Source organism: Saccostrea cucullata, unplaced genomic scaffold (genome assembly GCF_032062105.1).
Source record: "Saccostrea cucullata isolate Sc308-1 unplaced genomic scaffold, CSIRO_AGI_Scuc_v1 ctg9309, whole genome shotgun sequence".
In the NCBI taxonomy this organism is placed as follows: Eukaryota; Metazoa; Mollusca; class Bivalvia; order Ostreida; family Ostreidae; genus Saccostrea; species Saccostrea cuccullata.
The window spans coordinates 9,296-23,379 of record NW_026924266.1 but is presented as its reverse complement, the minus strand read 5'-3'; the positions used below and the strand labels follow the sequence as shown (position 1 = coordinate 23,379).

The following is a 14,084-nucleotide window of genomic DNA, read 5'->3' as shown; positions in this document are numbered from 1 at the left end:
CAAGAAATTATGAAATACCGGTAATGTTTTCAATAAATTTGTATTGATATTTCTAAATTTTAAAATAAACATTTTCAAAAATATAGTAATATTAAAACAAGCAAATTCAAAGAATTGTGGTCCCCCGCTTTCGGTGTCTTTTTTTTGGGTGAGATGTAATTTTTTAAGACATTTTGTGTTAAATATGAACGCCCTATCATAAGTCATCCATTTAGAAATTATCACTGAACTCCATGGTCGAGATCAAAGGGGTAACGTTCTTGGTATCCAATGAAAAGTCTTCTCAAAATGATTACATATGTGAAGTATGAAAGTCCTAACCCTTACCATTCAAAAGTTATGGTCAAGGTTAAAGTTTTCTCATAAGTATGAAAAATCTCCAAGGTCAAGGTCAAAAGGTCAAGGTTGTTGGTATCAAAGGAAAGGTCTTGCCACAAAGAATGCATATGTAAAATATGAAAGTCTTAGTCCCTTCCATTCAAAAGTTATGGCCAAAGTAAAAGTTAAGAATTTTGTGTAAAAGTGGATGAAACTCCAAGGTCAAGGTCAAAAGGTCAAATTTGGTGGTACCCAAAGAAAGGTCTTGTCAAAAGGAATACACATGTGAAATATGAAAGTCACAACTCCACTTAATAAAAAGTTATGGGCAAGGTTAAAGTTTTCGTGACGGACGGACAGCTAGACGGACGGACGGACAGACGAATGAGATTTAATGTCCCCTCGCTTTCGCGAAAGCGGGGGACAATAATTGTAGATAACAGACTTGCTGGATACGTCAATACGGTATAAAATTTGGTCTAACAAGTATCAGATTAGCTTTATTTTTAGGTCACTCCGTTTTTTTTTTTTACAGTTAAAAACTGAGTGGATTGCAATCTTGTGTCAAGCTCCATGTAAGTGCCAATGTACTCTGTTGTAAATAAATGTAATACAAGTATTTTGCTTTAATCTATAAAATTTAGCACAATTGAATGATCTTCTACAACATGGCAACTTTTCTATTTAATTGCTTCTATGAAATACAAACCCAGTGTTATTTGTTTTATGATTTTTAAAGCTGTAGAAGAGTCATGGTCAAAGAGTCCAAGTTCGATACTAGAACATGTATATAAAATAAGTTTCTAGAGCATGTATGAGACCGAGAATATATTCATATCTAATATACTTGTTAAACCAATTAATTGTATACCCTATTGTGATATCAAACAAGCTATTAAAAATACCACCGATATCTAAATATAAAGAGTTTTGTTCAGATACTACATGTACCACTAATACCTTTATCTACAGATTTGTACATTTGTCTACGGATGCCAATCCAAAATATATAAATGTTTGAAAATTGATTCTGTATCTCATTGCATTTGCTCCTTGGATCATCTAAATTGGCTTCACCATCTAAATAACCATTTCCTCTCAGACACATAGCAATAGCATCAGCCCAACTGCCTCCAGTGCTTGCTGAAATGCGGGGATATGATGGATTCATTGATTTAGTTTATTTAATTTAGTTTAGTTTAGTTTATTAAATGCATAAGTAATTAGAAGAGTTGTTTTTCAATCTGATTTTAAGCAGATCAAGTTGTTCTTTTTCAAAACACAAATAATTCAGAAACGTATATTAAAGGAAAAAAATATGATATCTATTTGTAAACTGACTATAATTGTTAGAACAGTACGGAATCAATGGAACTCTACAATCTTCAGTCTTAAAATATTTGTGTCCAAAGCAGACTATGCTCATACACAGACCATGGGTGCCTTTAACTGAAAAAAAGTAAAAAGTTCTGTTATAAATGGAGTGAATCTCGTAAATTATATCATTTTAATAGAGTACATATAATTAATAGTGTTTATTAAAGTTACATTTCTTTGTTCTAGGTACTGTCCGCGCATTCATTTCAATCAGACTTTTGTCAAAAGACTTGCTACTTATACCGGTAATATACAAACTACCGGGTATTTAATTTAATTTAATTTTGTTTCGCAAAATTTAAGTGAATTGGAGGCCCAAGGTCAATTTTAATTTGTACGAATTAGTAAATCAAAATAATGTTTATGTAACCACTTATCTTTTCTATTAGCATATGGCAAAAACAAATTGAATTTTAAAGGGATTTTTAGAACTGGTCTATATTCAGCGTTCAGCCAAGATATTCTTACCTGATGTATTAGTTGTTTTGTAAACACTCAGATATGGTCCTGTTTTGCTACCACAGGCCTTTGGTTCCTCCGAGTTACAGTTATAATCACAGTTGGTTACCGAGGCTGTGTCTGGTAAATTAAAGTCAGGTTTGAGGCAGTAACATGTTTCTTCCTAAAAAAAACATCGCTTATATCATAATGATTAATGCTTAAGTTAACTGATTGAATAGACTTCAGTGAACACGCAACTAAATTAATAAAGTCTCACTAAAATTCACATGTTTGGTTTTTTGATAAAAACGAAACATGAATTCTAAATTTTTTCAGCAAAAATATAAAGTATTTCCACAAAATTAAATTTTACATTATTAACACTGCTGGTAAAGTGCGAATCGAGAAAATCTTGGTTTCGGACACCAGCTACTATTGGCTCCTGTGAAATATCTAGTTAAATACATGTTTTTTGATATAAGTTTAAAAATCACTTTCTTGAAAGCAAATTTATTAAAATGTTAAGCGGTTGGATTGCTTTAATACCCCAAAATGCTCAATATCGAAACGTTACATGTAAGTGGCTGTTTACGTCGTGTTTTTCATGTACTCTCATTCGAATGATGCATTAAGTACTACAGGACTGATTGGACAGTTAAGAGGGTAAATTTAACTTTAATTCAACGTTATTTAATGCCGTGGACACAAACAATGTGCTTTAAATTAAATTAAAATCCAGGCTTTTTGATATCATTGACAGCTGCTTCTTCAACAAAAATGGAACTCGTAAATTTACTTACCTCGTCATTGGTCATTTGAAAAATTATTTTGTTAAAACAGATTCTAATTGCACACATAAGTACTCTGAAGTTGACATCAAGAAGATGCTTGAGTTTCTGATTGACAATATCTATGTGGTTTTTGGAGACCAGGTATTCCAACAATCTATTGGAATTCCCATGGGTACAAATTGCGCTCCGTTATTAGCAGACTTATTTTTATATTCATATGAAGCAGAATTTATGCAAAATCTTATGCGTGAAAAGAAGAAAACACTTGCTTTGGCCTTCAACTCGACATTTAGATATATCGACGACGTATTGTCAATTAATAATGATAATTTCCATTCCTACGTCGACACGATATATCCTGGTGAGCTTGAGATAAAAGATACCACAGAGTCCGACACTTCTGCTTCTTACTTGGATATTTTACTTGATAAAGACACTAATGGTAATCTAACAACCAAGCTCTATGATAAACGTGATGACTTTAACTTTTCTATCGTCAACTTCCCTTACTTATGCAGCAATATACCTTCATCACCTGCATATCTCAGTTGATTCGATACGCAAGAGCATGCTCTACGTATGAACAATTTCTTAAACGAGGTAAATTATTGACAAGCAAGTTGATGAAACAAGAATATCAACAGTCTCGTTTAAAGTCATCATTTCGTAAATTCTATGGTCGATACAATGACCTTGTCAGCAAATACAATTTATCATTGAATGAAATGCTGACTGACGTTTTTCATACCAATTGTTAGTCCATTATTTATACACTGAATTGACGACGGATTTTTTCCGTTATTTCCTGATTATGACAACAAGCACACGGCGGGTGTGACCGGTCGGCAGGGGATGCTCACTCCTCCATGGCACCTGATCCCACCTCTGATGTCTCGGAGGTCTGTGTTTGCTCTGCTCTTATTTTGTATATTGTTTAATGGACGTTGAGAATGAATACTGTTCGTTATTTCCATATCCTTCTTTCATGGAATTAGTCAATTACTAGTAAATTCATTTTGTAGGTGCTACAATTGGTTTCTGTAAAATTTTGACACAGGCGACTTTTTATTTGTGTAAATGCGACAACTGGTTTACGTCTCTGAGACTGTTGGTTTATGTTACTTAAAGTACATATTATGAAATTATTCAAAATTGCATGAAAAGAATAATAGTTTTTGTAGTTTATAGTCATTTCTGACCATTTCTTGCACCAATAGGAAATGTTCCATCAATTCTTGTTACGGATATTGTGGGTTTTTTTGTTATATTCTTTTGTTACTTTTAAATGGAGTGATATGGTATAAATGAGCAAGATGATGACACCAAATAATTTAAAACTGCACCAGGTATACATATACGAATGTCGTGATGAAGCGATCAAACTTTTTAAAGCAGTAAACGAATGCATAATGGTAATATTTCCCCTTGCAATTTATTTATTCAAAGCATGATGTTTGCATCCGTAGAACTGTGTTGCATGTAGTCTACATTTATCCAGTTACATCTCAGGCACGAAATATGCAATTTGGGTTGTACTTTATTTTCTGAAAATAGTCTTTTGGTTTAGTTTTGATTCATGTTTATAATTTTTCATGTAGACATGGCCCCCCCCCAACTTTTTTTTAACCGTAAGGTAGCTGCATTTCTGTAACTCGCTGGTCTGAAAAAAAAATGAGATAGACTACCGAAGTGCTACAGTGCCACCCAACCAAAAAATCTGTTAAAAAATTGCGCCCAAAAGCTGCGATTGATACTTGATTAATTCCTCCAAATTCTTATCTCAACTGCACAAAAGCTAAAAAAAAATCATGACCTCTAGAATTCTTCACGAAGTGTGTTGCAATTGAAACATTTTGTCTCTTGTCATCTGCAGAAAAAATGCGAAATTGGCTGGTCTCAATTTCATGGAGGGCTATTTACAACAGTTATTTGTTGTGGAAATAGTAAGTGGAAATTGTAAAGGAATTTATTTGGAACACCCAGTTAGAAATATTTTTTTAGAATATGACAGTTTGAATCCGAGAAGCAGCACACTTTCATGCACAATAAATACCGGTATACATTTTTTCCAGCTCTCCCGTCTTCGGACAGATACAGTTCTGCAGCTAACCGTAAGATTTGCAAACCCAGCCGTTGTCATCTTCGCTAGCCAAGGGTTTCTAATACGCTACTCTCCTCAGTTTATGCGGAAAGTAGCGTATGAGAAACCCTTCGATAGCAAAGATGGCCGTTGTGGAAAAATGGAATAGTTAGAGAAAGGTCCCCAACACACGATAAAATAGGACTGTTCTTCCTAGCTGCAGAACGGAAGCGTTATGATTTTATATTTAAGTCTTTATAGTCAAAGATGAAAACATGAAACCATTAGTTAACACTACAGTTCTGGAGCTGTGTTCTCCCAATATTGGACATTTTTTGTTGGGTTGTCAATCACCTGCGGCCCTTATCCTTCCTACACATACATTGAAAAATAATGTCACAGGTCTCTATGTTTAATAAATAGACCGATGTCTTTATGTCATTCAAATATGAGAATATTTTGTTGAGATATTAAAATATTCCATACAAGTTAATTATCTGAAATACTTAATGCCATCTTTCCAAGTCAAAGGTTAAAACTATTCATGGAGGAGATGTAAAAGTAAAACACTCTTACATGCATCAACAACTATTCCCTTCAAATACATGAAGGGTCATGACTCCCATTCTTATTAAAGAGAGGTCAATCTTTTTTCCTTGGGGGGTATGGGGTTCCAAGGTCTTTTTTGTTTCTTCTGCATGCATAGAAAGTTTGTAACTTTGAAGTTCTAGATAGTCAATCGAAGATGACTTGAATACAACATGAATCTAGAATTATTTAAAATTGAACTTTTGGATTAGAGCCTTAATGAACATAAAAACTCCAGTAACATATTTTCAGTAAAGTAAGTTCATGATTTTTAAGAGTGTTATCCAATATAAACTAATCAGAGTGAATTTTAAATCCTTTATTTTTTTCACATGATAGAACAATTTATGTTGGGGGGGGGGGGGGTATATGCAATACATTTTAAATATTTAATAGAAGCAACCAATCCTCGAATTGGAGGTATATATTTTGGGGGTTATTCAAGAAAGTTGCACTATCTGATGTGTCGATATTAAATTTAAACGTATTTCTCGGATAACAATAAATTTATGATACAGCAGTAAAACGTCGCACCTCATGAAACAGAACAGAAGCCAGTCGTAGCAATTACACGTGTCAAGAGTCGCACATACAGCAACCATACTCGCAATGTTATCAGAAAACTTTATATTACATCAAAAGTTTTAATCTTATGAAACATAAAAGAAACAGGAAATCATAAATGATTCATATAGTATATACTCATATCACTTTTAACACAAATAACGTACCGTTAATCGAGTTTAACACGTTAAAAGCAAATATGAATAATCTAGCAAAATACATAGAACGGGTGTAATCTAAAGCAGTTACTGGATTGCTCCTTACATGTTTTCAACTAACAAGCAATGCTACTGCATGAAACCATACTGAACATTAATAATTTACGTCATAATCAAATGTTCTATCATTTCTGATAGTTAAGTTGACATAAACTGCCTCATTGATGTAAACCAATAGTAGCTGGTGTTCGAAACCAATATTTTCTCGATTCAAGAATATATACTGAGAAGGTTGAGAAAAAGAATTTTTTCTTCTTCTTTGGTTTAAGCAGTTCAGAGTAGAAGGACACAGAGACAATGATTAGCATGAAAAAGGGATTAAATATGCCTACATAACTACATATACATTATAATCTCTTCTAACGTATGGTAGAGCAAATTTTTGTGAAACGATTATACATCCCTTATAATGTATAGTGGGGTCTACGTTGTGAAATGATCATTTTAGGGTTTACACGATTTTTTCCTATGGTACATTTGATGAATAAATTTAATAAATATAATTTGTGAAAATATTTCCAAGTCGGGGGAGGGTGGGGGTGTCTCGTCCACAAGTACCTGTGATTCAAACAACATAAAAATAATTAATCTTACATTGGTAATATCCTTTACATACCTTGATAGCAAAAAATAAAGACATTTTTTCATAGAAACAATATTCTTGACAGCGTCCCGGTGTTAGACCGATGGTAAAGTTTGTAGATGAGAAGAGCTTGTTTTCAATACTGGCCTTACTGTAGCAACCTGTATTGTACATAATAAAAACAACATTAATAAAATAAAAAAAATTCAGTTAACTTAGAATAGATCAACACAATTAATATTTTATTGCTCCGAAAACAAACAAAAAGGAAAATTTGTATCAACCTAAGATATGGATCCATTCGGAAACTTTCTGTATGTCGCCGAGCCAGAAATCGCCCGACACTTTCTCCAGAACTTCCTGAAGGTAGAGAGAGAAGTCGTTCGAGCTGAGAAGTCGTCCATTCTTTTCTGCACACTGTCTCTGTCCCTCTAACCACGTTACTGCTTCATTTGATATGACTAGTGCACGTGTATTGTTCTCGCTATCTATATGAAAAAATTCAAATCAACATAAAAATATAAAATCCCAAAGTTTTGTTCGGTGTGTTTGATCAAAATTCTTCAAAGACCTTGTTCCCTATCATAATTATACCCCTTCCCCCTCTTGAAAAATGGAAGGATATACAGTGTTCGGATGCCCGCCCGTCCTTCTATCCTTTTGTCTGTTACGCTAAGGGGTACCCATCTTTTATCCGCAACTCCTCTTCTACCACTGCATGAAATTTACTAGACTTTCACAGAATCTTTGTTACACAGAACCAATGTGAACTTCCTATTTTACGTTTTGATTGGATACATATTTCGGGTTAGCAATAGCAAAACACAGAACCCTGCCATTCTCTCCGTAATATTAAAGGGTACGTACCCATCTCAAGATTATCCACAAAATAAAATTTAATGATTTCTTTCAAAGATTCTTAATGCCATTGTGCACCACCAATATCACTTTTTGATCTGACACTTTAATATTTCGGATGTCCACAGCCAAACATGACATTATAATCGTATGGGGGTATCATTTAGTGAGACTTAGTAAAATTTGCTGAATTGGAAGCCATTTTTGGAGGAAAAATTGTCTTATAATTCCTACACTGAAATTGAATTTCGTATATGGAATGAGGTTATTTTAACCTGTGATATACGATGTAACATAACTTGGGGAAGTTTAAGCTTTTTTTAATAAACCGCTTCGCGGGTAGTAAACTACCCCAAGTTATGTTATATCGTATAACGTGGGTTGAAATTAATAAGCTTTATTCCTTAAACAACCTTTATTACATATTGCCATTATGCACCTCCTATCTTACTTTTTAATCCATTTCGGTTCTCCCATAGCAAAACATGGACTTAGCCATTATAATCATATGGGAGGTGGGAAGTCATCATTTATTGGGCTCTCAGACGGACGGACGGACATCCCTATCACTACATACCCTCCCATATTTCAATCGGGGTATAAAAAAAATTGCACGGTTACATATTTCTACGAGCTAGGATCAATCTTAAATCTAGTGGTAAAAAATATACCGAAATAAAAGTAACATAATAACATAAATGCAGAAATTGCACAACTAGGACAACAGAAGAATGTGGTCGCACATATATACTTTAAAAAACAGGTGAAGGAATATACATACATGTATATTACCAAAGTACTCTTACCTACTGTTCTTAGAATAATAACAAGTACATGTAATAACAGCAGTGGTTTACAGTGTACATGCAACATCTTCGCAATCCATCTAGGCTTTGTCAGCTTAATTTTATCTCACAACGTACACGTTTCCTTAAAGGTTTAGGCATTTCTGAAACGGGAAGCTGAGTCCCACAATAAAATATTCACAAATTGTTTAAAACGACTTTTTTTTATTTTTATATTTTCCTATCGGGAAGTTTTTTTTATATATAGATATAATATATAATATGTAATACATATTAATTATATGATTTATATCATTTCAGTAAGGATATCCCTTCCTCAGACAGGTAGGCTAATTCTTAAAAATCTGTTATTGAATTTAACAAAAATGTAAATATTTGTGCAACAATTTTCATTTTATACATCTCAATTATACAAAAAATTCAAGGTTCCAAATTTGAAGTCTAAGAAACAGACTTACAAAAGTTTACAACTGTACGCCATAAAATGAAAATATATGGAGATAACGAACATTAATTCAAGCTCAAAAGTTCATTCAAACAGGGTCAGAGCAAAACATTACAGGTGGGATCAGTTACCATGGAGGAGTGAACATCCCCTGCCGACCGGTCACATCCTCGTGTGCTCCTTGTCATGATTGGGAAAATCCGTAGACAAATCCGAAAGCATGTAAATAATGGCCTAACAATTAGTATAAAAACCTCATTCAGCATTTGACTTAATGATATATTAAAGTTAGAATTACCAAGATTAAAGTTGGAAAAGCTAAGATTAAAATTCGAATTATCAACTTATATTACATGGCACTTATACGCTTCTACGACTTTTTTCATACTGATTTTTTGTGTTTTCCCCATCATGACGAGAACACATGCAGCAATACGACTGGTAGGCAATCGATGCCATCTCCTCCATGGCACATGATACAAATTCTGAAAGTTTTTTTTCCAGAAGTCTATAGGCTTATTGCTTTGCTCTCGATTTGTGTAATTTTAATGAACTTCTGAGCTTAATTGCATTTGTTATCTCTATATTTTTATGCTAAATAATTACGGAGTTCTAAAATCATTGCGTTTGTTTATTATCTCTATATTTCTAGATAATAACAGAGTTCTAAAATTATAATTTGTTGTAATATCATAGGGGTAGGATATGAATATAAAATGTCCCTTAAGTGACAAAATTAAATAAAACTCATACCTTTCATTATGAAGACCACAAATTTTTGTGTGTGTGTGTGTTTATGTCTTCAAATGATAAATATTGAGGAAATAAGTGTTATAGTTTCTTCAATGAATACTGAGGAAATAGGTGTCTTGGCTGATAACTCCTTCCTGATTTTCTTTTATGATTATTCTTAAAATCATTTTTGTTAGCTTGGTTAAATACTACCACTACTAGTATGTTTAGGAAAAGTCAATAACTTCTCACACGTTTTCAAATATGCTTTTATTATGAAAGTAATTTAAAATGAACAAAATATTCATCTAACAATCAAACAAATAATTGGCACAAACATATCAATTATGCATGTATATCCAGGAAATCAACTTAACGACATTTCAAAGTTTCAGACACAAATGACATGGCAATTTGATAATACCCTATGATTTTTTTATTCCATTCTTCCCTGAATTTTGTCTTGTATGATGTCATTTGAAATATCCTGCATTTGATTAATGACGTCATCACTGTATGCCATCTGACAAGTTTTCTGTTCCTGACAATTATCATAATAAAGTCCACTTTCTCTCTCCACATCTGGTGATAAAGCCAAAAACAGTATAGTATCAGCGCCCTCTGGTGGTGTCTACCAAGATAATATTTATATATATATATATATATATATATATATATATATATATATATATATATATATATATATATATATATATATATATATATATATATATATATAATGCAGAACTTCTTTTTTAGCTGCAATAATGTAGGCTACAATATTGCAGCTACTCAATAAAATATTTGCACAATCTGAATAAAGAAAATGCAAAAGTCCAATGTTTATGCAGATTTATCTTTCTTTTACTCATATACACCTCTTTACTTCATATGAATAGAGATATTGAGAGATATCCATCTGATATCTGAGTGAAAGGAACAAATACTTTGTATAGATATTGGAAAACTACGTCAGAATTCAGATAGTTGGCCTCAGAATATAATAACTGAGCCTGAAGTAGTAAGCAGTTAAACAGCATTGCTCAAAATGTTGCACTTGCCTTCTTAATTTAGAAAATCCATGAATACAAATTTATTTCAAACAAAATGCTTACATCTCAAACTTACCAAATAAGTGAACTTAGCTACAATATCCAGAAGCCACTTGATGGACCAGTGAACATGTCTGTAGAGAGCTGTATTAACAATGCCAGGATGTAGGGCATTGACTGTCACCTTTGAATTTTCTTGTTTTAGTTGTTCACTTAGACCCCAGGAGGAGAGGGCTATGTAAAGTTTGGAATCTGCATAAGCTGCATGAGGTGAATATTCCCACCAGTTTGAACACCTATAGGTAGACATTATTAGTTGCTAAAGAATAAAGATATGTCAGGACAAGCATGTTGATGAATAACAAAAAGAAATTTTTCTTTAAAAATTCAAATATCTTTACTTAAAAAGGTGACTCTTCGCAATAAAAAAGTTCTTTCTGTTAGGTTAACCAACTTCATGTTTGAACAAATCACACAATTATTTGATTTCCAATTCAAAGAAATATTGAAATAACAATATAACTCTTCTGTGTTGGAGATAAGAAAATTTTTTGTGGTATATATCAAAGAATTCAAATGTACAAAATCTATATTTGAGATACTCTATCAGATTGTTTATTAAATAATACCTTCTTCCAAGATTTTGTAGATTTAGTGATCCCACGTTATGGACGACTGATGAGAGGTTAATGATACGACTATAAAATTCATCTGTGCCAGAATTCTTTAAGATGTCCATGAGAGACTGTGTAAGGTATAGGTGTCCTAAATAATTTATTTGGAAATGGCTTTCTAGACTATCAGTAGTCTCTTGATATGGTGCAAACATTACACCAGCTACAATTTAAAACAAAACAAAATTTTATGTTCCCCTCTCAAATCTTGCTATAAGGAAACTGAACTTGAAAAGTATAACTTCATAAACTTTTAGAGAAAGTGAATATCAACTTTTTTCCCACTGTATTCCTTTGAAGTACATTGAACCCGATTTCATGACCTGCTCTGATACTTAAGGGTAGCTTTCAAATAAATGTTATCCTTCTTGACATGTGGAGGTTTCTACATCAGTCATGTAGTACAGAGTGTATAATCTTGAGGATTTAGGATTAATTTGAATTAAAACAATTAAAAATCAGCTGTAATTTCTATTGAAAATGAATAGTAAGTATAAATTGTAAATGGAGATTTTGCTTCCATACATAAAAAAAATCATCAATAAATGTTTTTCTATATTTAATAGACAAATGCTTTCATAAAGATATAATATGCAAGAATTCATAAAAATGGAAAACAACATTTAGTATTAGACTTTTAACGGTTTCGTCCCTTATTTATACTTACCATTATTTACTAGTATATGAATGTTGGAGCATCTTGCCTTTACATTTTCAACAAAGTCCTGTATGGATTTAAAGGAGGCCAGATTTAAATGCATAAAGTCCACTGAAACAGACATAAGGCAAGTTTGTGAAATTGACAAAGCTTCTTTCCTTTGCTGATATTTTTTTTTCAGTTTCTTATTCCTAGAAATTTATAAATTTTTCTTGTAAAAATTGTCAGTCTTTGGTCTCAATTTTTTTTTATTTAAAAATACAGCATTTTTAGCCAGAATTATTACATTTCTTTAAATTTCTCCTCCTCACAAATTCATTAGTTAGATGCAAGCTAAGGAGAGTTGCTTTACAATATATTGCAGAGTATTTTTATTCTCACTTGCATGTATGTACAAATAATTTTGTGAACATGGCAAAAGATGTATTCAAAATGTTTTTTTTTTAAATGTCAAGATTAATCTTCATTTGGATATGGCAAATTGCAAATTAAATTATAAAATTGTATCACAATAAAAAAAATTTACATGAAATCTTACATGTGAGCATTAAAACCATGTGTAATCATCACACAGACATTCTGCAATTTGTATGATTCTAAAAATTTACCTTTTGCATTAGGAAATTCTTCTCTAATTTTCTTTATAGCCTCTTTCCCTTTCTCAATGTTGTGACCACCTTGAAATAAAATAAAAATTTACTTGCTTCAAGATTTCAAGACCTGTTCTATTGAAATTTATTTAGAATTTGAACTTCAAACTGCATTTGCATCAATTATATTTACAAATACAATGGTTTTAACATACTAGTCTTCAACTACATGTATCTTTTGAAAATTTGAAAACATTTTCTAACCCATGATCACATGGACATTTTTGGAGACCAGACCCAGTGAGACATGAAACCCTATACCACTTGTACCGCCGGTCACTATTGCAATTTTTCCAGTTCTCAAGTGCAACTCTGAAAGAAGAAAAAACACATATTAAGATATACAGTTGTACACAAAAAATAAAATATAAAAAAAATTTTAAAAATACTTTAGAAAAAAAATCACACTCTCATATCTTATCAATGATTGTTAATCTGGAACAAGAAGGATTTTGTTAAGTATAGATCATGAATCTATAGTATCTGACTATACAGGTCCATGTCAGAATAGGCATGGGCACTGGAAGTTAATGTAAATATATAGTATGTGCATGTATAAAAAAAAGAAGGGTCTTTTTTTTATACATGCACAAACTATATATTTACATTAACTTCCAGTGCCAGTGAGAATAGGTGTCATATGATATCACCATATTACAGTTTGTTGAATATGAAAGGAATGCCTTTTTATTTTTTACAATACATCAGGAGATTAAAAAGATACGGTTGATAAGTTAATTTACTGACAATTGAAAAATTGAGTCTCGAGATAAAAGGAAAGTCATGCAAAGTTCGAATTTCCTTCATTTGTACAGACACTTTAACCTTTGTCCTTATTAACATTTCTTTAACATGTAAGAAATTACCTGGAATTTTGTGTCTCTGTAGTACCTGACGCACCAAGGCCACAAAACCGAAAACATAAACCTTTAAAAACGACCAAATGATGTAACAAATTCCAATCATGATGGACAGCGCCATTTTGAAAATCTAGATAAGAGAATCGGAAACGGTCAACTCTCCAAATAATCTCAAATGCAGAGTTGTCGTTCGTTACGGAATCCTCTCTCAAACAAAATCAGCGAGAGAGTGTCAGAACAGTACATTCGGATAAACTTCACATGCAAATAACCATAAAAAGCATAACGTACAATCAGCGAAATTGGTTCTTCTTGCTTGTCTCGTTTTTAGAAATTGTTCGTACGTAAGGCAATGCTAAGTACACGTATCAAATCAAACAAGAAACATG

At 32.4% G+C, this 14,084-nt stretch overlaps 2 protein-coding genes across 2 annotated transcripts; both read right to left on the bottom strand.

The window, feature by feature from the left end:
* Positions 1 to 1,278: 1,278 nt before the first annotated feature.
* LOC134266077 (uncharacterized) lies at positions 1,279 to 8,801 on the bottom strand (the record flags this gene model as incomplete). Its single annotated transcript, XM_062748316.1, has 6 exons — positions 8,625 to 8,801; positions 7,245 to 7,448; positions 6,994 to 7,121; positions 2,164 to 2,317; positions 1,660 to 1,767; positions 1,279 to 1,461 (listed from the first exon to the last, which is right to left on the bottom strand). Coding segments are annotated over exons 1-6 (844 nt in total), but the record flags the coding sequence as incomplete, so codon positions are not given.
* Positions 8,802 to 10,113: 1,312 nt separating this feature from the next.
* LOC134266076 (dehydrogenase/reductase SDR family member on chromosome X-like) lies at positions 10,114 to 13,854 on the bottom strand. The gene is made up of 7 exons (XM_062748315.1): positions 13,702 to 13,854; positions 13,040 to 13,147; positions 12,794 to 12,862; positions 12,195 to 12,296; positions 11,483 to 11,690; positions 10,930 to 11,149; positions 10,114 to 10,432 (listed from the first exon to the last, which is right to left on the bottom strand). Exons 1-7 carry the CDS (start codon positions 13,814 to 13,816, stop codon positions 10,238 to 10,240), a joined length of 1,017 nt encoding a protein of 338 aa, XP_062604299.1. The 5' UTR covers positions 13,817 to 13,854; the 3' UTR covers positions 10,114 to 10,237.
* Between the last annotated feature and the right edge of the window lie 230 nt (positions 13,855 to 14,084).